This window comes from Mauremys reevesii, linkage group 4 (genome assembly GCF_016161935.1).
Source record: "Mauremys reevesii isolate NIE-2019 linkage group 4, ASM1616193v1, whole genome shotgun sequence".
Taxonomy (NCBI): Eukaryota; Metazoa; Chordata; order Testudines; family Geoemydidae; genus Mauremys; species Mauremys reevesii.
Window position 1 is genome coordinate 10,850,296 of NC_052626.1, and position 26,655 is coordinate 10,876,950.

The window sequence follows — 26,655 nt, forward strand, 5'->3', positions numbered from 1 at the left end:
GACACAGGACTGGGATTGGGAACTCCTGAGTTCTGATTCTAGTCCTGACAAAGGCTACATCTGCAGTTCTGAGCAAGTCAGTTAATGCTCTTTCCTAACACCAGAGTTCTAATAGTGTTGTTCTGCATTAATTGATAGGGATAGAAAACCCTGCCTATGATATTGGTCTGGTAATTTTCCCTTTTTTTTTTTTTTATAAAAGTCAGTATTTTAACAGTTGATCTCTGGAAAAAAAAACCTGTTCCTGCGTGTGTGTCTCTACGTCTGTATGTTTTCAGACTTTGATACGCTCCTTTCAACCTGACTGGTTCAGCTGTAGAGCTCACAGACTGCAAGATGCCTTCCAGCTTGCTATCTGGTGCCCAGTGGTAGGGGTGCTAGAAATAACTTAATAGATTCAATGGAATGGAAGGAGGGGAGGTGGCTTATGCAGCACTGGCAAGTACACCCACATGCAGCTGCATGGGGAGAAGGTGGAGTCATTGCCTAGGCTTTGGCATAGAAAGGGTTACATTCACTCTGCCCTGGGCAGCCCCTTCTTTGAGTGCACCCTCTGTTGCCACAACCTTAGCAGACAGTGTGTGAGTTGAGTTCCCTTCTGCCCCACATCAGTGCATCATGCTGTTCCTGTAGTCTCCTCTCTCCTTCATGAGCCCCCCAGCAACAGCTGAGGAGGAGACAGACCAAGCTATTACGCCACTGAGTGGAAGTCCTTCAGGTACTGCAGCCTGTCTCTCTATGTGCTAGTGTACACCTGGCTGGCCCCTGCCTGGAAACCGAATAAGGAGCCCCCTCCACCAACATAAGCCAGGGGAACAGCCTCCCCCCCACACACACACCTGTTAGTCGAGTCCTGCCCATTTCAAGACTGTCAGGGAGACCCATCCTCCCCAAACTGATCATCCAGCTCACCACCGGCAGGGCCCATTCTCCCACCTGAACACCATGGAGGTCAGAAGATGACTTGTTTGTCACCGCTGCTGCCAACAGGAGCCTCAGGACAAAACCATCTGCTGCCGGCGCCGTGGATGCGAATAGCCGCCAGGCAGGGGAGCCATTATCTGCTGGGATGTTGCAACAATCCCCACTTCTTGTCAGTCCCAAATAGAACATACTCACTGAACACTGGTTTTAGATCTTCTCCCAGTTCATTGCCTGCGCATTATCCCCAATGCCGTTCTTTGTACTTGTCGACACTCGGGAAGAGCTGTTTTCCACTGTAGTGGTGAGTGATGCAGTGAAAACTAGAACGCTGGAAGCGTTTACAAATAACGGAGTCTCTCTGTTTTTTGACAGTAAGGAAGCATTTGCGTGCATAGGTCTTAACGAAGGGGACTCAACGTGGAGAAAAAGCTATTCACTTTGGCCATGGGGATCCTGTGACAAATTGGTTTCTTCAGGAACTGTTTTTAACCCAGGAGAGTGGTTACGTCTTACAAGGAGTATCTATAACTGGACTGAAGACTATGGAAGGTATGAAGCGCAGCTATTTCAAATCTTGTTTGTCTTTCTTGGCCTCGTAAATCATGAGGGACCCTGCGCTGGGTCTTCTGGTTAATTAGTCCTCTGCCACCAGCATAAACAGTGGGGGAGCTGTGTGCTGCAGTGTTAATTCACTTAGCAGTTCACCCTCAGAAAGCTAGGCTCAAACACTGATGAGGTTAGGAGTGAAAATTGGCTTAGAGGTATCATCACAGTCTTCCTCCACCATGGTGAGTGTGGCACCACTCTCCGGGATTAATCGTGTCTCTATGAGAGGCTTGGGAATGGGCTAGTGAGGATCTTTAGGACTGGTGAGGTACTTCATAACTATAGATTTGTTGGCACGTTAAGTTGAAATTGAGGGGCAGCCACACAACTCGGTAGGGTCTTATAAAGTCTTTTCCGGTTATAGTCAGCGCTGTGATCCCTTGTCTTCAAGAGCACAAAGGCCCCTCACCATCAGAGCACTTAAGCGCATGTCCTTAAGTCCATCTCTGTTCAGTGGACCACTTAAGCACATGTTTAAATCCCAGGGAAGTCAATGGCATTTAAGCATATGCTTAAGTGCTATGCTGAATGACAACTTCTGTTCCCCAATTTAATAACAAAAGAGTTGGGTGTTTTAAAGTGTAAGATTATAATCTCAGTAGTGCCTGCTTGCAAGAAAGATGCTATTTATATTACAGTGTTAAAACTATGAGACATAGGCCAGTTTGGTGACTCACTGGGCTCAGAACTTCTCTTCCCTTTTCACGGGGGCCAAGAGTATTAAGGACATGACTTATCTAACTCCCAAAGCATCACAAACAGAGCTATAAAGGGTGCTCATATCAGGCTGCCCAGCCTGGGGATAGTCAGGGTGCTGTGAGGTGTATAAAAGGAGCAGCAAGAGATTATATCTAGAGAGAAAAATAAGGTTTATCCGGGAGCAGGTTCATTCTGAATTCCTTGCTGCTGTGCCCTAGGCTCCATGGCCACGTTCCTTCTGCTTAGGTGATTTATAACCCGAGAAGTTGGAGGGGAAGGGGTTTTGTCATAGAGTGCAAGATGATCGTGCAGTGGGTGATATGCATGGAGTCCAGTGGATGAAATACAGTGCTGTAGGCGGCGTGCTTGAATCTTACTTGAATTGTTTTTCAGGTTTGATCCATCTTCATGGGAAGCTGTAGCAAATGAAGAGATGTGGCAAGCCAGGTGAGGTTCCCTTCACTTCCCAGCAGCCCACGGCTAATGATTTCAATTTGTTGCCATGGAACATGTGTCAAAGTGGGTGCTGTAATAGCGAATGTTGCTTTGCCGCAAAGTGAAATATTTCCTTCTCAGAAAAAAAAAAAACTGTCTAGAGGAAGACTTGCCTAACAGGAAAATTCCCTGCATCCTATGGATTGTACATCAACTTGATGAAATGGTTAGAACGGAGTGAATTCTGTTGACTAGCTCCTGCAGAAATGTGGATTTTGCTGTAAATGTCTCGATGAAGGAGAGGATAGTTTGGAGATAGAGTGAGAAAATATGTTTGTGTCAAATGTAATCCACTGTAAACTTTCAAGTGGAGAAGAGATGGGCTTTCATATACCCTTATAAGGGGCTTTTGGGGATGCATCTTCCATGAGACAATATTGAAGGTTTTGCCTGTTAATGTGAAGTGACCTAGTCGTATTTAAAAATTATTATAATTGTCTTGATAGAGTTTATTCTGTTTTCTAGGATGAAAACAGCCTTCTTTATCTTTGACCTTGCAGAAACTGCTAGCGTGTCTCCAGATATAAAATCCCAACTTTATACCTTTGCATACAATGTAAGTAACTTTCTCTCACCGTTTTTCCTTTTTTTATTGTTGGTGGTGAGCTATCTCTAGTGCTCTGATACCATAGCAAGGCCCAGGGCATGTATACACAGCTAGATAGCATGAGGGCTGGATGTGTTCTTGTTCATCCAATCCAGGTCTATTAACAAATTAAAAGGGGATTGTTCAGGGATTTTACCCAGTCCTGTTTCCCCCCTTTAAAAGCCTGCCCCAGACAATTGCAGCAGCCTGGATGGTCATTCAGTTAGCAAATAAAGGTGATGCTAGAAACGACCTAGCTAGCACCTTGTTTTGTAGAATGAGGTACTCCTAACCCATGCCAGTTGAGCACTGTAGTCCCCATGTCCATGAATAGCTGCGCCACAGCACTGAGCCAGCAAATAAAACATTCTAAAATCTTCTTTCTGGAAATAAGTTGTGCTGCACTTCACACCACTAGAAATATTAGCTGTGACCTCATTCGTGGCTCATTGGTAGTACCTGATTGGTAAAGGTATTAAATGATGCACAAGAGCAAAACTAATAATCTCCATTGGTAGAGATGAGGAACGTCTTAGCCCAACAGATGAACAATTAATCGTTTTCTTTAAATTGTTCCCTACTATGTAGCATTTTGAAGTTTGAGTTGTCCCCTCTTCAGGCGGATTCTTAAGCACGTGACTAACTTTTGAGCATGTGAATGGTCCCACTGAAGTCAATGGACTGCTTAAGTCTTGTTTAAGATGTCCCGACCTTCTGAACTATTGGGTAAATGTCTTTCCATGCGTTACAATTAAATCTCTTTTCCCTAGGATAACAACTCTCTCAGGGAAGTATATTAAGTCATGGAATGGGGTTATATCATTCATTTGCAGCATTCTAAAAAAACTTAGCTGTGCTAGTAAATGACATATTTTTGTCACCCAGTGCTATTCCAATTCATAATTCTCTGCATTACTACTAGATTGATTTCACAGACATGCCATTCTAGATTTTGGCCGTCAAAATAATATTTATCATGTCTGTTTTCTTAACTCTATAAAATTCTGAAAAAGCCAGTAAAGAGAGAAATGTGTGTGCGCTTTTTATTTTATTTATTTTTTAGTCATACAAGGAAATCATCAATTCACATAAAAACCACCCAGTCAATTGGCATAAAAACTATGCGATAGCTTGCGAAAGGATGCTGCGTCTCCATAAGGTGGATGTGGACCCTGAAGTGTTGTTATCTGAAACTGTTAAACATTTCCTCCTCTATACGGAGAAAGCAGAGGATGATCCCCAGCGAGCAGATATTTTGCAGGCAGTAAAACACCTGAAGAAAGAGCTGCAAGGGCTGAGAAAAATGAAAAAAAATCTGAAGCGGCAGACTGTATAGAACCCATTTGTGGACCTGCTTTCTGAAGTGTTAAAATTCTGAAGTCGGGAGGTAAAATTGAATCCGTTATTAACAACGTGAGAAGGTTTTTTAAATACGACAGAACTGATAGTGGAAGGAAATCAAGTGGTCTCCTGGATGGAAATGTAGCACTGTTCTTTCTTTTGCTGTCGCCAGATGAAGAGTTCTGGTAGCCAGCGTGCATTTGACATTGATTTGTGTAGAAAAAAATTTGTTACCAAATTAAGCACTATGTTTAAAAAAAAAAAAAAGTGAGGAAGTCCAAAATACTGTGTATGCAAATACGTCCATTGATTTTATTTGATATGTATAATTACTTCATAAATATATAAAATTCATTTCCTACAAAAAGTTCCTTCTGTTGTCGCGTTCCAGCTATGTAAAATATCCCTATTTTGTATATTTTTGTGTACAGTATTACACACTGCCATTAGAGAGAGTGTGTGGGTGTTTGGGATATAGGATCATTATTCATAGTGGGTGAAGCCATGATTGAGTTACACAAGTTATCCAGAAAGAGTGCTGGTAAAACCTTTATACCTCACTACACTCTCACACATCCTGTAGATGTTACAGATGCTACAAAAATAGTTTTAGAAATGTTTTATAGCATTTTAACTGAACTATATTTTGTCTTTCCTGTAGAGCCAAGTGAGTTGGCTACCATGAATCTAACTGTGTCAGGCTCAAGGGACCAACAGAATTGTCTAAAAATGACCTAAAATAGCTGTTCTATATTTTATTTTGTTACGGATTTTGATTCCTTTTTCTTTGGTCCTTCAAGGGCTAAAACTGAGTGCTGGGCCTCCACTGGCAAGGTAGGAATTTTACCTTCCCAGTGATTATAAAGTTCCCGTTTCTAGCCCTGCAGGCCCTTGAGATATTTTTAGATTTAGAGAAGCTGTCGTTGGCCCACGATGGAATCTTGGTGGAGGTAATTTTGGGAGGAGAAAGAGGAAACATTTATGTGGCAGGTTGAATTTTTTTTTCAGTAACCACTGATCAAAGCTACCTCGGGGTTTGGAACCTTAGAATAAGTGGAGATTGTACAGTGAGCAGAGTGCAAGAGAAATGGTCAAAGGTGCACCATAGGTTTATCACATGGCTCTGCAATTTATTATATGGATTCCCCCCGCCCCCCGTATATATATATCGTGTATATATTCTATATGTAATATATCTGTCTGTGCATATGTGATTCTGGACTGTTACTCCACGCACCAGCCCTGATATTTCTCAGATATTCTTCATGTGTAGGGTCTGTGTTTTTAAATGTAACAGCTTCATTCCATTCCATAGAGGCTTAAGTGGACACTGAGTACTTACAGATCACACTTCTCTCTGAAAATTCTCACCCTCTGGTTGTTCGGTTACAATATTAGAGAAAAATATTTTCCTCTCTTTCTTTCCATTTTGGTTACTGTGCACATTTGGCAGCACGTTTTGAATAGTCGGTCGCTCGATGTTTGTGGTGGGCGATTTGCAAACACTGAGAAGAATGGGAACGTGTAGTTATAAAACCACAAAAATTGCCAGGGTGACTCAGAGCTTGTCTGCACGAAAACTTAGTTGTGAGCATGTTGGGGTGCTAAATGCACTAAGCGCGTGCGCCGAGTATCCATGTGGACCCTGCTACTGTGCACTAAAAATTTCCTTTGATCTGTGTTCCCTTTGTTCGCTTTGATCTACCTCACTTTGACATGGGAGGGGGGAGCTTTTAGCGTATAGCAGACACTGGGTGCATGACATGGGGTTGCTTTACACCTCAGCTTGCCACGAGCTAAGGCTTCGTGTAGACAAGTCCTCAGGTGTGTTTTAAAACATTGTTTTGCAATTGACTAGATTTCAGGTTGATAGTACCCTTCCATTTTGTCAATTACTGTATAAGTAAAGCATTCATATAAAACTACAGTATATCATACATCCCTACATACCAGCCTTTTAAAATGAGCATTCTTCTCCCTTCTCTTGATCAGTCCTTCAGCACAATGGATGACATTAGGAACCCCGGTTTTTGGACTGCTTTTGTTCCCTATATTAATCACAATCCATTCAGGTAAATATGGTTAGGCAATTTCTACCTTGATTAAATGCCCCTTCTTAGCTGCAGCGTCCTGAAATAATTTGAAGCCTTTGTGGAAAACGCAGAGCCACACAAAGACATTTCAGCTGTGATCTGATTAAAATAATGTGTTGTCTCTATTTTAGTAAATAGCAACACAAACCAGAGACGAATTCTCCCACAGAAAAATACATTCCCTGGCTGGAAAATTATTGGAAATGTGAAGCTAGCAAACAGCTATTTTAAGGGGTCAGGAGGGAATTTTCTATTCCCCAATACACGTGTTGTAGGTAGATAGTGTGTGTCTCTAGAGCTGAAAAATATCACTGTTATCAGACTGTGAAGGTAAAACTTTGGAAGCAACAGAAGTTTCAAGATTCCGTTCAGTGAAACCGTTTGGATTAGGTCTGCTGGTACTTTTACCCAAAGCAATTGTTCTGAGAACGTTTCAAAGCCTACATGCTAAACGGCAATGCTCAGAGATGCTGGCAGAAGTTTAATTTTTATCGGCTCCTCTTAGGTGGCACCCTTAAGTTTATCAAACAAGCAAAGCTGATATAGTCTTCGTTAGTCTCAGTTGCACGAATCGGTTGCCAAGTAAACAGGATTTTGCATTTTCCTAATTACTTTCATATGTGTGTTTTACCTCTGTTTGTTCTCTTGCAGAACTGGTCCTAATAATTAGCCAGACTCCTGCTGCCTAAATGGAAAAAAGGAGACTTCTGAGGGTTTCTCTTATAAATTCATTTCTGTTACAAGCATCTTTTATACATATTACTAAAGGGAGCGCACTAAGAAATGCAAATAATAGTTCTTTATTTTATTATGACAGTTAATTAATAGCAACCTGTTTTAATGAATAAAGTCACTCAGAGTCCTTCAGCACTTCCTAAGTAGAGGCCAGAATCTGTAGGGATTCTTTTCCCCCCAATTGTATAGCTCCTAGACTCCAAGCACTATATAGGCCTCTGTATAGAAATGCTCACTAATGAAGAGGGAGGGCTAGGAGCTTGTCTGCATTCAAAGATCACTGGTGAGTCATTCAGCAAGAAAAGGCCCCTTACTAGGAATAGTCACAGTTCCGTGGCATTGTACTAGCAAAAGGGTCTGATCAAAGGTCTCCTGTGGAGCTTGCATGGTTCCTTTTCAGACGACGACCATAATTAAAACCACTAATTCTCTTTTAAAATGCTGCAGGATGCCATGTAGGCATCTGTCTGGAGTGTCCTTTGTGATGTCATAAGCTGTTAAGGACCAGTGCCGAGGGCTTTTGAGTGAAATGCCAGTCATGAAGGTGCTTCAAGACAAGGGTGCCTCTAAAGGCTTGACAGGGCCTTGACTACACAATTCGAGCTGAATTTGCCCCTTGTCAGCTGCCAGTAAATAAATCTCAAAGGGGGAAAAGCTGAAGTTTCATTACCTGATCCGTGGGGCTTTGTTGGTTTTGGCATCACACAGGGGAAGCTCTTGCCCCTCCATTCTCTGGATTTGAAGATGTCCATTGGAGCCTGCAGCGTCTGGGTAGGGTTCAGAGCGGAACCTTTTGAAGAGTGTCAATAGTTGTAACAGTTCAGCTGTTAGGAAGACAAATAAATGGAGGAGCTCATTAATCCCCTTTTGGCTCTCGGTGCCTTTTGCCCTTTTATCACAGCCTTATTAGGCTCCTGCTCATCTTGAACCAGAAAAAATGAATTGAAGTTGTTGAGTCCTAATTGGCAAAGACTTTTAATCATGGGCCAAGAAATTTCACTGACTTGAAAGTAACTTCTCCATAGGGAGCAACCAAAAAATGCTTGGTTTACCTTAAAACAAAACAAAACCTGTTGGGGTTCAGTGCAGTGTAAAATGTTAAGTAAATGGGCACGTCTGTGCTTACACTGCATATAGTCACTGCTTATAAAATAATCGTGGCGCCAGAATCCTAACAGGAGGATATTCTTTCCTGAGATTGAGTTGGATTTTGCGTGTCTGCAGTACCATTAAATACCCGTGTATGCGATAGAAACACCTACCCACTCAAAACAGCACACTTCCCTGGAAGCTGTTCTCCACGGGCCAGGGAATGGTGTTCGGCAACCTTTCAGAAGTTCTGTGCCGAGTCTTCATTTATTCACTCCAATTTAAGCTTTCGCATGCCAGTCATACATTTTAACGTTTTTAGAAGGTCTCTTTGTATAAGTCTATAATATATAACTAAACTATTGTTGTATGTAAAGTAAATAAGGTTTTAAAAATGTTTAAGAAGCTTCATTTAAAATTAAATTAAAATGCAGAGCCCCCCGGACCAGTGGCCAGGACCTGGGCAGTGTGAGTGCCACTGAAAATCAGCTCGTGTGCCGCGGGTTTCCTACCCATTTTGTAGGGTGGAAAAGTTGATATCAATCATTTGAAATTATTTATACAGTACATGAAGTGTAATGATACTGCATAGTTTCCATCTGCCAGTGATGATTTTGATCTTGGGATATTGCACCATATCTAACAACCAGTGGCTCTTCACCTTTCCAGACCACTGTACTTCTTTCAGGAGTCTGGTTTGTCTTGTGTACCCCCTAGTTTCACCTCATTTAAAAACTACTTGCTTACAAAATCAGACATAAAAATACAAAAGTGTCACAGCACAATATTACTGGAAAAACTGCTGACTTTCTCATTTGTACCCTATAATTATAAAATGAATCAATTGGAATACAAATATTGCACTTACATTTCAGTGTATAGTATACAGAGCAGTTTAAACAAGTCATTGTCTATATGAAATTTTAGTTTTACTGACTTCACTAGTGCTTTTTATGTAGCCTGTTGTAAAACTAAGCAAATATCTTTAGATGCACCCCCAGAAGATCTCTGCATTAGGGTGACCAGACAGCAAATGTGAAAAATTGGGACGGGGGTAGGGGGTAATAGGAGCCTATATAAGGAAAAAACCCCAAATTGGGACTGTCTCTATAAAATCAGGACATCTGGTCACCCTACTCTGCATACCCCTAGGGATACGCATGCCCCTGGTTGAGACCCACTGCCCTAAACAAAAAGGGGTTGAATCAACCAATCCATAACTGTAGGCACTTAGGTGTTTTACTGTAAACCGAAATTTTGTTTAAACAGAGATTGTGTTAAATATAGAATTAATTTGTGTGTTTTCCTCCCTCGGCAAGTGAAAAAAAAATAACTGTTTCCATGTCTCAGAATGCTTTTATGCTTATATTAAAAATGTCATGGTCCAGCACAGCCTGAAAGACCTCAGGGTCACACATTATGGCACAAAACCCTTTCTCTGATTTTCACTACTTAACTTGTGTGTTTTGGAAATTTACCAGACTAGGCTTCAGCCTTAAGGATGGTATTTACAAGCTTAGATCTGAACAAAAAAGTCCTGATGAGTTGCTGGCTTGCTTTAAGTCATCTGGTTAACTGCAGCACCCACTAAGAGATGCCGGGGGAGGATTGTCCGTATTGCTCATCCTGACACTTGTCACAAATGCAAAAAGCTCTAAAGCCTGTACTCTCAAATGAATGAGTCATGTTTCCAGGGAATTCTGGGAACATTTAAAGGACAAGATCTTGGCACATCATTACATGAGCAAACATGCAGCTAAAGCTTCTGCAGTGATCATGATATCAAATGAAGACATCATTGTCAGTACCCTCTAAAAGTCTGTTTAATTTGGATCTGCAATGCAAGTCTAATTCGAGCAGCAATCATGGAGCGATGCTCCTACCTGGAGGTGTATGTAAGCTCTGAGTTTTCCACAGGAAATGTGTCTTTGCAATTCTGTAGTAAGATTTTTTATTTTTTAATTTCTCATCCCTTTACAATAAACCAGCGTACAATCTTCGGGCAAGATTTATTGATGTAAAAGAATTACTAAATGCCATTCTCAAAATAGTGACTGTTTGCAAGTTCCAGACTCCACTCCTGTGAATGCAGATCTGGAAAGTTTACCACTCTCAAAGCTCCATATTAATGGCAAGTCAGTGGCATTACAGACTTTTAACGTTGGTGTCCAGTCTGGTTGGTGTCCTTAGATGTCATAAATAATTTAAAACAAAATTAATGTGAATTGCAAGACCTAATTTTCTGCAATCAGGAGCCATTTGGTTAGAGCTGAGTTACTAAGATTCAAAGAGAATGGAAAACAATACACAAATCCGAACAGCCTCACAGTATGGTCTCTCTTTCTAAAGCCTATGAATGCTCTTAAATATGCCACAAGATATTTAGGGGTGAATCACGAGAACGCTGCAGATCAAATGTATGAACAACCTGCTAAACTTTGAGAACCTTGAAAAGACATAAATAAAAGAGAGGTAGCCCCTCTCCCCCCCCCCCCCCCACACACCTGTAACCTTATTTGGTACATTTTATTTTTTTTGTATATTTTATTTTTTATTTTAATTTGGACTTTGATTCAGGAGCTCATGTAGCACATCCCTTAATGTAAAAGCCCTTTACAATTGATGTCTGAGGAAAAGGTAGCCCCTTTACTGTTCATAGCTACTCCTGAAAGGATGTCTTAGTGTGGCTTGACTTTTTTGTTGCATGCAGAAACTTGACATTTCAGTAAAAACTTGTTTAAAAATGAGAGCGACCAAAGATGAAGAGAAGGATCTGCCTCAGTTTACATCAGCTGAGGTTGTGGTTCAAATGTGTTCTATTGGTGGTTTTTAATGCCAAAGAATCTTGTTTCCCTAATATAACACAGGGCTTATCTTGAAGTTTTGCTTTTTGTATTGCTGCCAAATTGTCTGATCTATAGATATGAATATAGTGATCACCAGTGAATCTGCGATTCATGACTCCTCTTCATTTACTCTAGTGTTTTACCCACATACATTTTTGCATGGGGAAGAATAAGATGGTTGGTGGCGGTGAGGAACATAAAGGTCATCCCAGATATTATGGTGTAGGCTTGTGATGTCATTGCATTTTAAAATGCAGGAGAAATAAGATAATTCATAAAACATTTTTATATGGAATTATTTCTTACCAGCATGCCGAAAAACACTTTGCAGACAGAATTAAAGATGCGGTTCAGAAGCAGGGAAAATGTATTTTAAAAACCATACATTCATAACCTGATTCTTGGAAACTGATCAGTTGCATTACCATGATTAGTCAATTCCACACTTAAACTCTTTTGAAGAATTCCGTTTGGTTTTGGTAGGAAAAGCCCATTTTTACAGCTGAGACAGTTTGAAACACCAGTAATTCTGGTTTTAAATAAAGAGATTGTTTCAGAAAATCCTTGCAAGCATCTCTCCCTTTTGTGAGAGACTTCAGAATGTGGGCTCTAAGAGTAGGACAGCACATTACTGTGGTATGTTGGGATGATCTGACTTGTTCAGGGTTTTGCTTTGTTTTTTCCTAAGATTTGCTTTGAAACTTTTCATTATGCATTTACACATTCTTTTCTTCAGTTGTCATATTACTTCTCTCTCTGCGTATTTCCTATTTAGACTTCCTATTATGGAAAAATCAACTGGTTAAAGTTTAACCTCAGTTGTTGTTTTGTTTTTCTGCCAGGAAAACTACAGTACAAAACCCACTGTGCCAATCTGACAAATTTGTGTAGTAAATCTGAGTCTGTGACAATGTGTGGCTTTAGAATATTTTCCTTTAAAAACACTAACGTCTTATCCAATGTCTAGCAAGATTATTACATCAGGGCAGGTAATACCCATAGTAAAGTAGATCTTAATTAAAATCTTTTTTTACTCCACTCATAATATGCTGTCTATGCATTAAAAGGTACTATGACTTTACCGAACTCCTAGCAATACTGGTATAGATATTCACCTATCTGTTCTACTAGAATAGAAAACAAATGGCTTAGTACTACTCAGATTTACTATCTAAATACTGTTTATTGTGTACATGGTTCTCTCATCCCTCTCTGTTATGCCTGATGTTGTCACCATAGTAATGAACTTTTCTGTTGTAGGATTCTGATAATCTAACCTTGTTTGGTCCTCTGGTTCCTGTCCTCTGCAACATGCAAGGGAGTGAGCTACTGTAATGCTCCAATCCTGGAAATGCTGATGCTCACAATTAACCTTACTCAAATGAGTAAGTTCCATTGACTTCAGGGAACTACTCACATGAGTAAAGTTAAACACTTGCATAAGTGCTTCCACATCAGGGCATTTGTCTTTGATAATGTATATAAAGGAAACATACTATTAAAAACACCAGAACTCTGGGGATCTTACTGTATCCTTGAGGTTTTAATTTTTTTAAAATTACAGTTACATTGTTTAGTTCATTTTAATTCTTCCTGCAGCTGCGGGTTATTGAAAGAGACTGCGTTTGGGAAGAGTGGGTGACCCTTAAATACCATAATTCTTTCCAAAGATGGTTTGGGATTTTGCGGTTTCATTAGCATTTGCGGATAGAAATATATTTAAATTGGCATTATGCTAAGTGATTATTCTTACAGGATGTGAAATTAAATAAATTTTGCACAGCATGAAATTATTCCTGCCACGTACTGAGTTTGGTGGCAGATCTTTTGGTTTGGACAGTGAACAAGGCCGGATGGCAAAGAAACAAAGCAGGGCGGGGGGAAAAAAACTACCAAAGGTAAGTCCTTGTAGCAAAAATATTTTTGGCTGGATCAAATATTAAACCTGCTACTACAGATTTCACGCTTTGCATTCCGAAAGCAGATGCAGAGTGATGATGCCAAAAATTAATGGGAAATAATATTACTTGCCTTGTGTACTTTATCCAGCAGAGGGCACAACAGAGTATTGTGTGCATTTCTGACTTAGTGGAGTCAGATAAGACTTGTTTGTAATTGCTTCTGTAAAAATATGTAGCTGCATGCTTGTGTGCGTATTTACATTTTGGAATGTGATTCAGAATGTAGGGTTTAGATTTATAACTTGGTTTTGATCTATCAATGCATAGGAGACTTGCATTTGTTGCAAGCTTTATGTTTACAAATCCACCATGTTAAATTGCTGGATTTAATTGTTAAAGTACATGAATTATTGCAATTTTTTTTTATTTTTTAAATATAAATTCAAACTTTCCAAGCCTTAGTAGGAAAAATCTCCCAGGATCTTTTTTTTTTAAACGGACTTTTTAGAAAGTGTAAATGAAAATTTCTAAAAAATATTAAAAGGTTAGGAGATGGGGAGAATGCAGATGGGGAATAGGTTCACATTTTATTCAGGAAAAGTGGCCTGTATATATATTATATATAGAAGCGTCTGTGTATGTATAAAAGTATATGTATAAAATAACAAAATGCTCAATAAATATTGGAAAAAAGTAGATCTTTGCAATTCCAAAATCAAATACTATGCTATAAAGAATGGCTAATCTATTATATTTGAATTAGAAAAGAAATGAGAGAATGCTCTAAGGAAAAAAAATTTAAAGGTTTAAAAAGCACAAGTTTGTAATAATATTAAATGAAAACCACAATAAACATGGAAAGAAAATGTTTAAATATTTGTCAGCGTCACTAGTTTAAAAATAGACATTTTCCTTAAATATGGTTCTTTATTATATTCGGTAAACATTATTAACTGAAGAGAAACGTAATCTTCAGAATAACTAAACTCTACAACTCGTAATTTTCACTAAGTACATTATATAGTGCAGCATATGGTAAATATGTACTCCATAGTAAAATGTAATTTAGAGATCCTAGTTCTTAAAAACATTAACAATGACTTCCAGTGCCCCCTACCTATCTCACAAATGTAGAAGTGATCAGAAGAGGGAAAAGATATGAAAACAATGACATCCTCTAACAAGCCAAATTAACACAAACGAAGTTCCTTTAGCAAAATCCCCGCAAGCTTTGCAGTTACAAACGGTAGAGTTCACCTTTGCAATCATCTCAAAAAGACTTTGAAAAATACATACTCCCTACCAGTTCCTCTAGATGTAAAACGAGAGAATCTTTGGAGCAAATGAACATTCCATGTACTCAAGCGTAGCACTTAATTTGCATAGCAAAAATCTGTTTTCATGTTTTAGTCTCTCTTTTGGTTTAGATTTATTGTTTAAAGTAATGCTTTCCAATTATGGGGATGTTTTAGGCAGAGGGGAGGGGTTGTAATTTTCCAATGTGTCTGAGGTAAATAAGACTTTTAAAGTATCTCTGCAGAGTGGTTTAAAAGCTGGAGAATCTAAGAGATTGTAAATCTGTGTTTTAAAAATAAAAAAAAAATCAAATGAGAGCAGGTTAGAGCTGCTAATACTGAGCTGATTAAGAGTAGTGGTTATATAAAGAGCAGCGAGAGTCCATATTGTAAGTAAGTATTATTACATCCATGAGAAATACAGCTCTAAAGCTTTTAAGGGTTGGCGTGGCTTATTGGGTTTTTCTTTTTTTAGTGAATTAAGTGCTGATGAAAGATGCTGGATTGCCAGCTTTGAACACTCAGTTCCTCTGTTTACCCCCAGAACCTGCCCATGCACCAGAACAATGCTTTCACATGTGTGCCACCAAGGCCTGTCTGAGCTGGGTCCGTATGGGTGCAGTTCTAGCCAGCGGGTACTGGATTCAGCCTAAGGTAGGTCGGGAAAAGAGGGATTGGGTGTTCGCACCTGACCACAGACAAACTTTGAAAGAGGAGTCATGTGGCTATGCGAGTCCTGAGATCAAATTAATTTAGGAGCCATGATACTAGCAAGTGGGAATCATGACTCTGCCGCTGTCATGCTTGGAGTTGGAAACCCTTCATGCTGGGTGACGCACGGGTCCATGCAGAAGGTGACTGTTGTGTGTTGATGAGTTTCATAATCACTGTGGGAGAGACGTGAGTGGTTTCTGTCTCACGTAGGTGGGCACGTGGTAAGGCTCAGCATTGATGTGTGAAGCTGGATATGCAGCCTGCTGGGACAACGCAGTCCTCTTCTGTCCGCAAACAGGTATACACTGGGTCCTAGAAACCCCTTCTCCTCTTGTAGTGCTTGTAGGTCACTATGATACGTAGATGGCCCAGGACGCTAAAACAAAAGAAAAGGAGGCCACAGCACTTGTGGCAGTGGCTAGCTCTGACTCTGACGACAACATTCTGGCTGCATGCTCTGGATGCCATGGAAATTAAGGATATTCTTTTCCTTCCCTATAGTGTCTGTGAGCAGCAGGGCAGTGGTGGGCCTGCAGGGCCTTTCAAGTGTCTCCACATGGAAAAAGAATCGAGCTGATCTTGCTTTGAAGAACCCTTGGCCTACGTAACAAATAGGATCTCTCTCGAGGTTTGTCTGACGTACTAGATGGAGTGTCAGAGAAAGAAGAGGAGCCACCATGCTCCTTTGCTTTGGCTGAGTTTCATTCAACGCGTCAGGAGTTCCCAGAGGCATGTTCTGAATAAGCTTTTTCCCTCAGCTGCCTGCAAGATGTCTTCCTCTCCTTTCTGGGGAATGCTTGAAGCCATTATAAGTAGGCATTGTTCATGCTTCCCTTCGTAAGAACAAACTGTTTACTCTCCTAAAGCAAGTGGTGGTGAGACTCTTCTTTAGGAAAACTTCTCTTGTTAACCTTGCCAATTTCCCCATGTCTCAGCTCTCCCCTTTTTGTAGCAGATTGGTGGGGAAAGTCTATCTATCATTAGACCTTGGCTCATTGTGGAGAATGCACTTATTTCTTGGGCTGCCAGTCTTCTCCTGGTGGTGAACAGAGTTCAGGCCTCCTTGCTCATATTATTAGATCTTTCTGTGACATATGACACATTTGATTATGAAGCACCCACTCTTTACTCATGCACAGGACCTGGCAGGGATGAATGGGCTGTGTTTACAATGGTGCCATTCATTCTTTTCGGAGTGGACTGAAAGAGCTGCATTGGGTAATTTCTCCCAACCCCCGTAAGATTCTCACATGCAGTTTAATGTGTATGTGAAGCTGCAGTAGGAGGCCGAGAGTTGCTTTTGGGTTACAGTTGCCCAGTATACTGAGATACCATGGTGATCAGTGTGGTGTCTATACCTAGATATGCTGATGATTCTCACCTCCACCTGGATTCTAAGGTCATCTTACCAGGCATGGAGGAAAAGTTGTGGTTCTGAACGAAAGCCAGATGGCATACATTCTGTAAGAGCAGGATAGGCAAGGAAAAACTGAATCACTTGGGTCCTGGCTGTCTGAAACATTACTTCTGTTACTGTGCCTTGTGATCCCACCAGAAAGCTCTTTCTGCCCCCTCCCAGTTTGGCGCCCCACGTGAAGGAGGACACCGCGTTCGTGGAAGACATCTCCTGAGTTATCTGCCTTTTGTGCTTTCTCACGGTTCAAGTGTGGAGGTATTTAGGATGCAGTTCACATGGGGTTTTTCCTTTAAATGTAGGCTTGTATTGAAGTCCTATCCATATGCTTTTGTTCACTCTAGCTTTTCCTTAATTTGGTCATGTCGCCAAAGGGTATTTAGCCCATCAAAGCTGAATAGAGGGGGTAGGAGCTGGGAGTGGGTTTGCTCTGAATGCACTGTTCTCGACAGTAGTTAGCTGTATTGTCTGTAATGCATCCAGAGATCATAGTGATGAGCCCAATATTAACAAACAGCTGGTACAACACGGGCAATCGTTGTGTAACTTGCACCACCCTGCCACGCAACCTGCTGCTTCGGACGTGACTCTATCTAGGGCTGAGAGGTCTTCATACCTGCCCAGTCGTTGGCCTCTCTAACGAGTGTGCTGACAGGGATGAGGTGGTGGGGCAAGGTTGTGATGATGTTCCCTGTCCAATAGGAAATGGACTGTGACCTCAAACTCATTACACGTAGGTCACCATGAGTTGGCAACAGCTTTCAGTCACTACTAAACAAGGCTGGATTGAACCTGTAAGGCAGAGGTGAAAGCTACATATCCAGTATCAATCCCTTCCTGTGAGCAGCGCTGTGTTTACCAGCGGGGCAGCAGCGGAGCTGTGTGTCTCTTTAAAGGTAATAATTGGAGATATACCAATCTCCTAGAACTGGAAGGGACCTTGAAAGGTCATCGAGTCCAGCCCCCTGCCTTCACGAGCAGGACCAATTTTTGCCCCAGATCCCTAAGTGGCCTCCTCAAGGATTGAACTCACAACCCTGGGTTTAGCAGGCCAATGCTCAAATCACTGAGCTACCCCCCCCCGACGTGTCCCAGCGTGCGGCCCCTCAGTGACCCTGATGCCTAGCCATGGGGTCCTGGGGACTGTCTCAACCCTGCAGCTTTGTGCAGAGGGGTGGGGCTGGGGGCACAGTGACAGGGGCTGGGTGGGACTGGCTGCCATGCCCCCTGCCAGTGGGAATGCCCAGAAACTCCCCACACTCTGGGGAGCGGAGGGGGTAGAGCACAGTTAGGGGGGAAGGGGCAGTTGTGGGGTGAGTCCGGGTGTGATGGGGGAGCTGGCGGTGACTCCATGTGGGGGGGATAGGAGAAGGGGTGTGTGAAGGTGGGGGTTGGGTGTGGGTGGGTGGAGGGAGGGAAAAGTCTAGGGTTGAAGATTGGGGTTGGGTGTGGAGGGCAGAGGGAGGGAAAAGTCCAGGGTTGAAGATGGGGGTTGGTTCTGTGTGTGAGGGGGTGTGTGAGGGGGTGTCAGTAGAAGGGAGGGAAGTGACAGCCCTGGGGTGAAAGTGGGAGGTGGGCAGTAGCAGGGAGTTTGAGGAGAGCCCTTGTGTGAAGGTGACAGTTAATTGTGTAGGGGGAATAGTAAGGGGGATGGGAAGGGGAGAGCCCAGGTGTGAAGGTTGAGGTAGGGGCTTGAGAATGGATTGTGGTAGCCTTGGTGGTAAAGTGTGTGTGTGTGTGTGTTTCAGTGGCCCTTTCTCCCAGCAATTTTCCTCCCCACATTCCACCCCCAAAATTTTACTGATTCACTTGAAGTCATGAGGGACAGTGAGGCAAAGGGCGAAATAAGCTAAAAAAAACTAACGGTTTAAAATTTTTTGTAAACATTATTATACCAAACTAGAAAATCCAGCTTTCAAAAAATGTATTTACAAAACAACTTTGGGTGGAGGAGATGGTGGTGGGGAGATGCAGGTGCAACTCCACTGACTGCTACATCTGGGCTTAATATGGCCCATAAATATGTTAATTAAGTACTTGTGTTCAGGGCTCCAAGCAGGTCCTGGGTGTTTACACAAAAAAGACAAAACTAACAAACAACTCCCCCCCCCCCACACACACAAGTAAACCAAATTCAAGAGTATTCTGGGTATATTGATGCTAGCCCAGTTTGTTTTCTACGGGCTGAGTGGAGGTCTCAATCAAGTGTGGCTTCAAATATCTTATTTTGTTTCTGAATAAATGTTTTCATCCCCATCCCAGCAGTACCAGGTTTACTATGGTGCCAATGGTGCCGTCGCCCCAGGCCCACTCAGAAGAGGCCCATAACAACTACATGGAGGCCCACAAATATGTTTGGTGCCGGGCCCACAAAAGGTTAATCTGGCCCTGCCTGTGAGCTTGTGTTTGGCTCCAAGTTTCTCCTTAACATGGACTGAGGGTGTTGATTCTGTTGACAGAGCTGCCCCCATGGAAGGATCTCTGAGGCACTGGTGTTCCCAACATCCTCCAGAGATTAATTCAAGATCTACATGTTGATTCAGGAGGATGGGTGTGATGAGGGACCCATAGGTCTGAGAAGTTTTACAGAAGATCCGGGGTGAAGCAGGGCTGTTCTGCTGCACAATGGATTGGCTCCTGGTGCGTGTCTCCAAAAATGCTAGTATAACTGTCGGTTCAACTTCTTTTACCAACCTGGATTACGCAGAATTTGTCATTCTGTTTGGCCAGGACACAAACAACCTTAAAGATGCAGTAGATGGGCACATCAAGCCAGACATCCTAAGGAGAATCAGTCTAGCAGCCTCAGCCATATAGGACCTGAATAGGGTCTGGAGACAAAAGAAAATGAAATTGTATACGAAAGCATGAATTTCTCAAACCTGTGTATTTCCAGTCTTCTTATATGGATCTGAAACTAGGGTGTTGCTTAAACAAGACATCAGGAGGCTGGGGGCACTTCATATGCATTGCTGGTGACATCTGCTGGGTGTACGGTGGTTTGATTTGATCAGTAATAGGGATGTATTATTAAGAACTGGCCTCAAGAGGATTCAAGTCACCGTCGGTCACCACCGGCTGGCACTTTTTGGTCATACAACCCACCTCAGAGACAAAGTCCCTGCACATTGAGCCCTGGAGATCAGATGTGAGTCAGGAGGGGACATTGCCAAATCACGGACTGGCAATGGTCACACGGCCATCCACAATTAGCCTGGGTGCACCAGATCAGTAATAACCCTGTGGAGCTTTTAAACGCCTGGAATAAAGACATACAATGTGGCCACGGATATTCGGTGCTGTCTAAGCGTGGTGGTGGTGGTGTTGAGGCTAAAGAAATTAGAAAATGTAAAAATCTGACCTGTGTCCCCTTACCAGCCCCTACACCACTGCAAGCAGGTAAATTGTATTGCAGATGAAAATATCCTACCTCAGGGAATGGCGTTGGGTGCTAACGACAAATGTCCTTGTCTGTAGCTATTGGGCACCTCTGCTATTCCCACCAAATGACCCAAGCCCCCCTCCCAATTGTTTTTGGAAAGCCCCCCTATCTGACCTCCTCACCTACTCCTCCTGACTTGAACCTGGGCTGGATCATGGAGACCCTTCCACAAACTCTGGATGTGCCCCTCTCATGACCTCAAAACCCTCCAGTTCCAGGTGTCGTGCACTTGGAGGGGTAACGATTATGGTTCTGTTCTGGTCATTTCCAGGCTGTGAAGAGTATCCCTTGGCTCCTTCTGGAAATGCTCTTCAGCATTTTGCTTTCATCGCGTGGAAAATGGGGCTGTGCAAACAGCCCTTCAGTCAGAAGTGAGAAGCAAATCAAGCCTTCTATGTCCAAATTGCACTCCAAGGAGGAGACCCACTCCACTGCCAGGCCTTTTTTTCTTCCCAGCAACCCACCATAGGGAAACTTCTCCTTCCTAGACCTCCAGTGGGAACACTGTGACAAAACCTTCTGCATCTGGAATTCAAGTTCTTAGACAATTACCAAATAATCTGTGGTTTTTAATTGTCATGTGTACAGTGTGCAAAATGCCAATCTCTTAACCATACTTCTCTTTAGGATGTGGATTAGAATGTCATAGACATAAATATCTCTGGACTTGTGCTAACGGTATGTTTTACTTAATTTCACTGGTAGAAGACAATATACAGCATCATCTGGTGCATTGCCTATTCCCCAGTCATGATAGTTGCATGGAAAAAAAGTTATAAGCCAGGGCTGCAGGGTTAGAGTCACAAAGCTACAGAGGATCAATTTAACCTGCACACCTTGATTATGTTGTAAAGTTCATGGTTTTTATCAGGAGAATAAGTGCAGCTGCCTCATTTCTATGAGTCAGAGTCTCCACTGTCTTACATCCAGCATTTGTACTCAATTTGGGTGTAATGGCTACACAATGGGGAGAGTGAGGCCCAGTAAATTACACCTTTGTATAGTCACTGCCATTGTTTGTTTGTCACAATTATTCATTATTTCTGTTTCAGTAGCCCCCAGAGACTCTGGCCCCATAGTGCTAGGCGCTGTACAAATATGTCTGACATACCTTGGAGGAGTGTCTTGTAACCCCCATATTCCTCATCTGTATATAACTGTGATATTGCATATAAAGCAGGACATGTGAGGTATCAGGGGAAAGGTTATGATTGGCTGAAAGTCACTGTTGTATCTAAATATATATATCTTTAATGCATATGAAGTTATGAGATTGTGTTGTATGTTTTAGTGACAACCATGCTGTAAATTGGGGAATCAGCCAGTTATTAGCGTCCCAGAGACAACAGCAAGGAAAGTAACCAACACCCGAGCAGGATGTCAAACAACTCGTCAACAACCATTGTCCAGCAAGGGAACTACGATGCAATAACTCACTTGCATGAGGCCACATCTCAGCCTTGCCTGGACTTGTGTCAGCAATGCCCACCAGACATGCCTGGACTTGTGTTCTCCAAGCACATGGGACTAAGGGTATAAAACAGAAAACGGGGGGGGGGGGCATGCTTCGCCTTTCTCCTTGCCCCACCTACGCTGCAAGCAACAAGGACACTCTGAAGACTCCAACAGAGGGGACTGGCCCAGGTTTCAAGAGTGAAACCTGTGTCCTATGAACTGCAGTATCCAGTGGGGTAAGATAAACCGCTTAGTCTAGATGTTGCCCAGTGGAATAGGGCTGAGAGTTTAGACTTCGTGGTTATGTTTTATTTTCTTTTGGTAACCCACTCTGACTTTTTGCCTGTCACTTGTAGTCACTTAAAATCTATCTTTTGTAGTCAATAAATTTGTTTTACTGTTTATCTTTCCCAGTGAGTTTGCCTGAAGTGTGTGGTAAATCTGCTCAGGTTTGCAGAGGCTGGTGTATGTCCACTTTCCATTGATGAAGTGGTGAACCAATTAATACATTTTTACTGCTCATCTTGAGCAGTGCAAAATGGCATTTTCCTGAGGTACGTTGCTGGGAGCTGGGGGGGATTTGGCAGGTGCCTTTCTCTGTGTGACTCTCAAGTGGCTTTGTGCAATCTAGCTGGGTGCAGGGCTCCACATGCTGTTGTGCTGAGTGATAACAGGGCCAGGAGGGGGTTGCTGCTTGTCACTAGCAAAGCATTGTGAGAGACAGCCCAGGCGGGAGAGAGTTAAGGGGGCACAGTGGTCCCACAGTCCCAGGCTGCACCCTGGGGATCCCATGACAATATGTAAAAAGAGATGGTCCCTGCCCCAAAGAGTTTACAGTCTATGTATAAGATGAGAGGCAACAGGTGGGTACAGAAAGACAGACCAGGGGGAGCAAAGGGCAACAATGAGATGAAAGTGATCAGCGTGAGTGCTCACAGCAAACCAGCCGCATAGCCATTGCTGAATTTGTTTGTAGGTATCATGGCAGGAGACACATATAAGGGGCACATGGGAAAAAACCACAACAGTGGTTGTAGGAAAATTTGGCAAATGAACAACCCAGGTCTGCATCGTTGTCAGAGGGGTGATGGGAGTCCATGTCTCAGCATTGTATAAGAGATGATGGATAGGGTGGGGATGGGTCCTGAATGGCCTTGAAGATGAAGACAAGTAGACTGTGGTTGACTGGGAGGAGAAACACAATCCTTGTGGGGCATCCCCTGTCAGTCCTTCTGATCGCACTGTTTTGCTGAGATAGGGATGCCTACTTCGGGAGAGAGCCCTGCGAAACTTTGGGGATGTGGGTTGGGTGGATGGCACAATAGCAGGGCTCAAAATATTGGTGGGGAATGTTCATACAAGAGTTTGTCCCACCAAGGCTACAAAGGGTGAAATCCTAGTCCTAGCAACAGCTTCCATTGTCTTCAGTGGAGTCAAGATCTCAAACCGAGAATGAGCTGGGTCAAAAAGGGGGCAACATTTACCCTCCCCTCCAAAAAAATTTTGTTTTGCTTTTCATTGAAATTTTGGAAAATACTAAATAGCTCAAGCCAGGAGCAAATTTTATGTGTAGCCTTCATTCATCAGGGGCTTTCAGGAGCTCACAGGTCACCATTTGCACTAAAATTTGCATCAAGTACCATTTTATAGCTAGCTAGAAGATCCGAAGCTGAATCAGTCTGCACAGACGAAGCAAAAAAGCTTGGTGTAGCACAGCAGGAGTAGTGACTGCACGGGCAGATTGGTCCATCCTCACCTTGTACAAACGTCTGTCTGCACGGTGTGCAGATACCCATGCCCCAGCACTGACCACAGATGAAATCCACCCTGTGCAGTGAGCCAACATGAGACTTATGCACAATTTACATCTCAGTTCGGGCTTAGTGAGACTCGAGTGCTGCACTGTATTTGTGCTGGCCCATGGCAAAGGGGTAAATTTCACCCACAGCTTGTGCCACAACATAGGCAGTGAAAGAGGAGGTGGTGGAGGCCAACTCTAACAGGCGATGACCATGTTGGGGAAGCCCTGTAGCTCCTGGATGGTTGCCGGGGAAGAGAAATGCACAGAAGTGAAAGCAGTCTGAGGTGCAGTGCTGGGGCTTCCCTTCTTCACTTGTGCATTCCCTTTCCCCAGTTTGTAGCCATTGCAACATCTGGCTGGTTGTCTTCGATGTGAGCACTTTCTGTGTTTCAGTTCTTCTGGTTTAAAATGTGGTGCAAGGTGCCCAAGGTCAAAGTCTGCTCGTGCTACATAGTGAACTATGTTTCCATGATGTAGGTCTATAAGCTGGGACCCAGTGCCGAAAGGATCCATGCAGAGACCCTCATTGTGTCACTGAGATGGGGAAATCCCTGTCTTCTCTCTAGCAGCCAACCAAATATTAAGGGCCTGCTCTATCTCCCATGAAGACCAGGGTCAAATCGCCTTCTGGAGTTCAAATGGGAGCAGGATCAGACCCATGATCCCCCTGCATGTGCACCAGCACCACTGCTGACGGCTTCCTTCTGAACACTGGCGTCTGGCAGAGGTGGCACTGAATGGTGATGCCAACACTGAGCAGGCAACCAGCCCTGTTGTTTTGTGAAATACCAACCAGTTTGTGAGCTGGCGGCATGCACTCTTTGTACCAGCTCCAAAGGCGTGCCGACACCTGGCTCTGCGGATGCATTTAGGACCAAGACAGCAGCATACGCCAAAGACAGGGAGTCCAGATCATCTGGAATTTTACACGAATGAGGCTCTGCAGGACAGCATAGACTGTCGCTTGAAAGGCAAAGGACTAGGAAAGATGAGAAAGCCGGAGACAGTGCTCGGCATTGTTCTACTGCTCCCGTGTTTAAATCACTGATATCTAATCTTGTTCCTGATTTTGGTCCTCATCTCGTCTGTCTTTGGTAAGCTGCTTCCCGTGACCTTTCCTCTGTCAAGGGGGGCGCATGTTACTCCAGCCCATGCCAGCTGGCAGAGGGTGCTCTTGCCTAGCATATCTGGCTTCCTCCCCCAAGGCAGACTGAACTGTGTTACTACTGTCTGCTTCCACCTGCGTGGGCCCAGGGATCCACATGTAGCCTTTCAAAATGCTGCTGCTATTCCACAAGGCTGGCCTGGTGCTAATACGAAAGATCATAGGATCCACTTCATAAATCTTCCTGCTACGTCGGGCACTTCACGTTTCGCCTACTTTATTCAAATAGGAAATATGTCTGTATGTGTGTGCGTGTGTGTGTGTGTGTGTGTGTGTGTGTGAGAGAGAGAGAGAGAGAGAGAGGTGCTCTGAATAATTCCAGATTTAATTGGAAATTTAGTAAATCTGCTCAAATATTTAGTGGTTTCAATTTTTCCTCTTCTGTAAGAAACAAAGGATCCTGGTTTATCATGTGTCTTTCAACAACTTTAATTTCATTTGTAGATTACGGCTGGAAGTAGCATTTCCACTCGATTGCATACTGGGCATTAAGAAGACAAAAACGCTCATTGTTTGAAGCACTCAGAATTTTTTTTTTCCAGACATTAAGCTGTAGGTGGCATTCTTTATACCTGACATCAGAGCACTTTTGTCAGGCGTTTAGTTGACAGGATTTACTGCAAACCCATCTTAGGTGTGTGAAGCAGTGAAAACAACAAAATGTTTCTGTCAGGTGGCAGGGTTTGGTGAAGAGGGAGCCAAGCTGATCAGCTCCGATAGGGTAACTGCTGCTTTTCAACCCGCGTAATTAAAGGTTTGTAGAGTGCTTTGAAGGGAATTAATTAGCAGAGAATGGTTGTTTTGTTTACAATTTTTCTCATCAACATAATCAGAAGCTAGCCTTGCAAGAAGTAGCAAACTGGACTGCGATTTCCCCAAGCCTATGAATGCTTCACACTTCTATGGTCTCTGCAGGCTTATTACATTGGTTTCTTCGCTTTTATTTCTATTGTTGCTATTGTGTTAGCCAGACGCATGGTCTAATGATTACAGCTTTGGATTGGGACTCGGGTCTTGTCTACACTGGAAAGTTGTATCATTTGAGCTCTACTGTTATAGTATCACTCCAGTGTGTGTGGACTAAGGCTATATTTGCCTTGGGAGTGCTTTACTAGCGTAGGAATATCAGTGTACCAGCCCTGCAAAGCACTCCTAATGTGGGAGGAGCTATACTGGCAAAGCTGGGGTTTGCACCAGTATGATACGGCCACCTGCCCACCCCCAGCTCCTGAGCAAAATAAGCTACACTGGTAAAAGCACAGTTTTGCCGCTGTAACTGCGTCTACACCAAGGGCTTCTGCAGCGATGTCAGTGATGGATCACACCTCATCCCACTCCTGGCTGAGGCCATGTCTACATTACCAGTTATGTCAACAAAACTTATGTCCCTCGGGGGTGTAAAAAACACACACACACACCCCGAGCGACATAAGTTTTGTCAGCCTAAGGGGTAGCGTACACAGTGCTATGTTTGGTGGAAGAGCTTCTCTCATTGCCATGGCTACCACTGCTCATTGGGGCTGGTTTAATTATGCTGACAGGAGCGCTTGTTCCCATCGGCAGAGAGCGGCTGCGCAAGAGATTTGACAGCCGTGCCGCTGCATCGGTCTCTAGCCTGAGACAGCTGTTCCAGCAGAAGCCCCTAGTGTGGACACGTACTGGCAAAACGGTGCTTTTACTGGTATAGCTTGTTTTGCTTGTCTCTAGCTGTATCAAGGTGCTTCGCTCTCAAGTGGGGAGGGAGGCCGCTCCGCCTCACTGTGTCAGGCAGCAGCACTCGGGCTTGGGTCCTGCTGGTAGAGCCCAGCAGAAAGCAGCCTATAGCTCGTAGCCTCCTAGCAGGGGCAAGCAGCCACTAAGATTCTCAAGCTCTAGCCCCCTCAGGCAGGGCAGAGCAGGGAGCAGTCTTTAGTCCACAGCCTCCTGGCTGGGGCAGACAGCAATTAACTATCTACAAGGGAAGCTCTGGCCCTCTGGGTGGGGCAAAGCAGGGAGCAGTCTTTAGCCTAAGCCTCCTGGCTACACTAGCCCGCAAACAGTCTGGAGTCCACCGC

At 43.3% G+C, this 26,655-nt stretch overlaps 1 protein-coding gene and 1 long non-coding RNA gene across 4 annotated transcripts in view; both read left to right on the plus strand.

The window, feature by feature from the left end:
* TMEM260 (transmembrane protein 260) overlaps window positions 1-5,206 on the plus strand; it is a 50,901-nt gene extending 45,695 nt beyond the window's left edge. For 2 of the 3 annotated variants that reach the window (XM_039536358.1, XM_039536359.1), the window contains exons 13-16: window positions 1,297-1,473; window positions 2,623-2,676; window positions 3,190-3,280; window positions 4,374-5,206. In XM_039536358.1, the coding sequence (XP_039392292.1) occupies window positions 1,297-1,473; window positions 2,623-2,676; window positions 3,190-3,280; window positions 4,374-4,646 (595 nt within the window). In that variant the 3' untranslated portion in view covers window positions 4,647-5,206. Of the gene's footprint in view, window positions 1-1,296; window positions 1,474-2,622; window positions 2,677-3,189; window positions 3,281-3,898; window positions 4,345-4,373 lie in introns of those variants that run through there. The other variant, XM_039536360.1, reaches the window with a different exon arrangement.
* A 2,814-nt stretch (window positions 5,207-8,020) lies between these two features.
* The window catches only part of LOC120404233, a 43,973-nt gene continuing 25,338 nt past the window's right edge, over window positions 8,021-26,655 (plus strand). The window contains exons 1-6 of the long non-coding RNA XR_005597879.1: window positions 8,021-8,250; window positions 15,155-15,264; window positions 15,535-15,622; window positions 15,826-15,952; window positions 16,904-16,996; window positions 17,476-17,634. This is a non-coding gene — a long non-coding RNA (uncharacterized LOC120404233). The remainder of the gene's footprint in view (window positions 8,251-15,154; window positions 15,265-15,534; window positions 15,623-15,825; window positions 15,953-16,903; window positions 16,997-17,475; window positions 17,635-26,655) is intronic.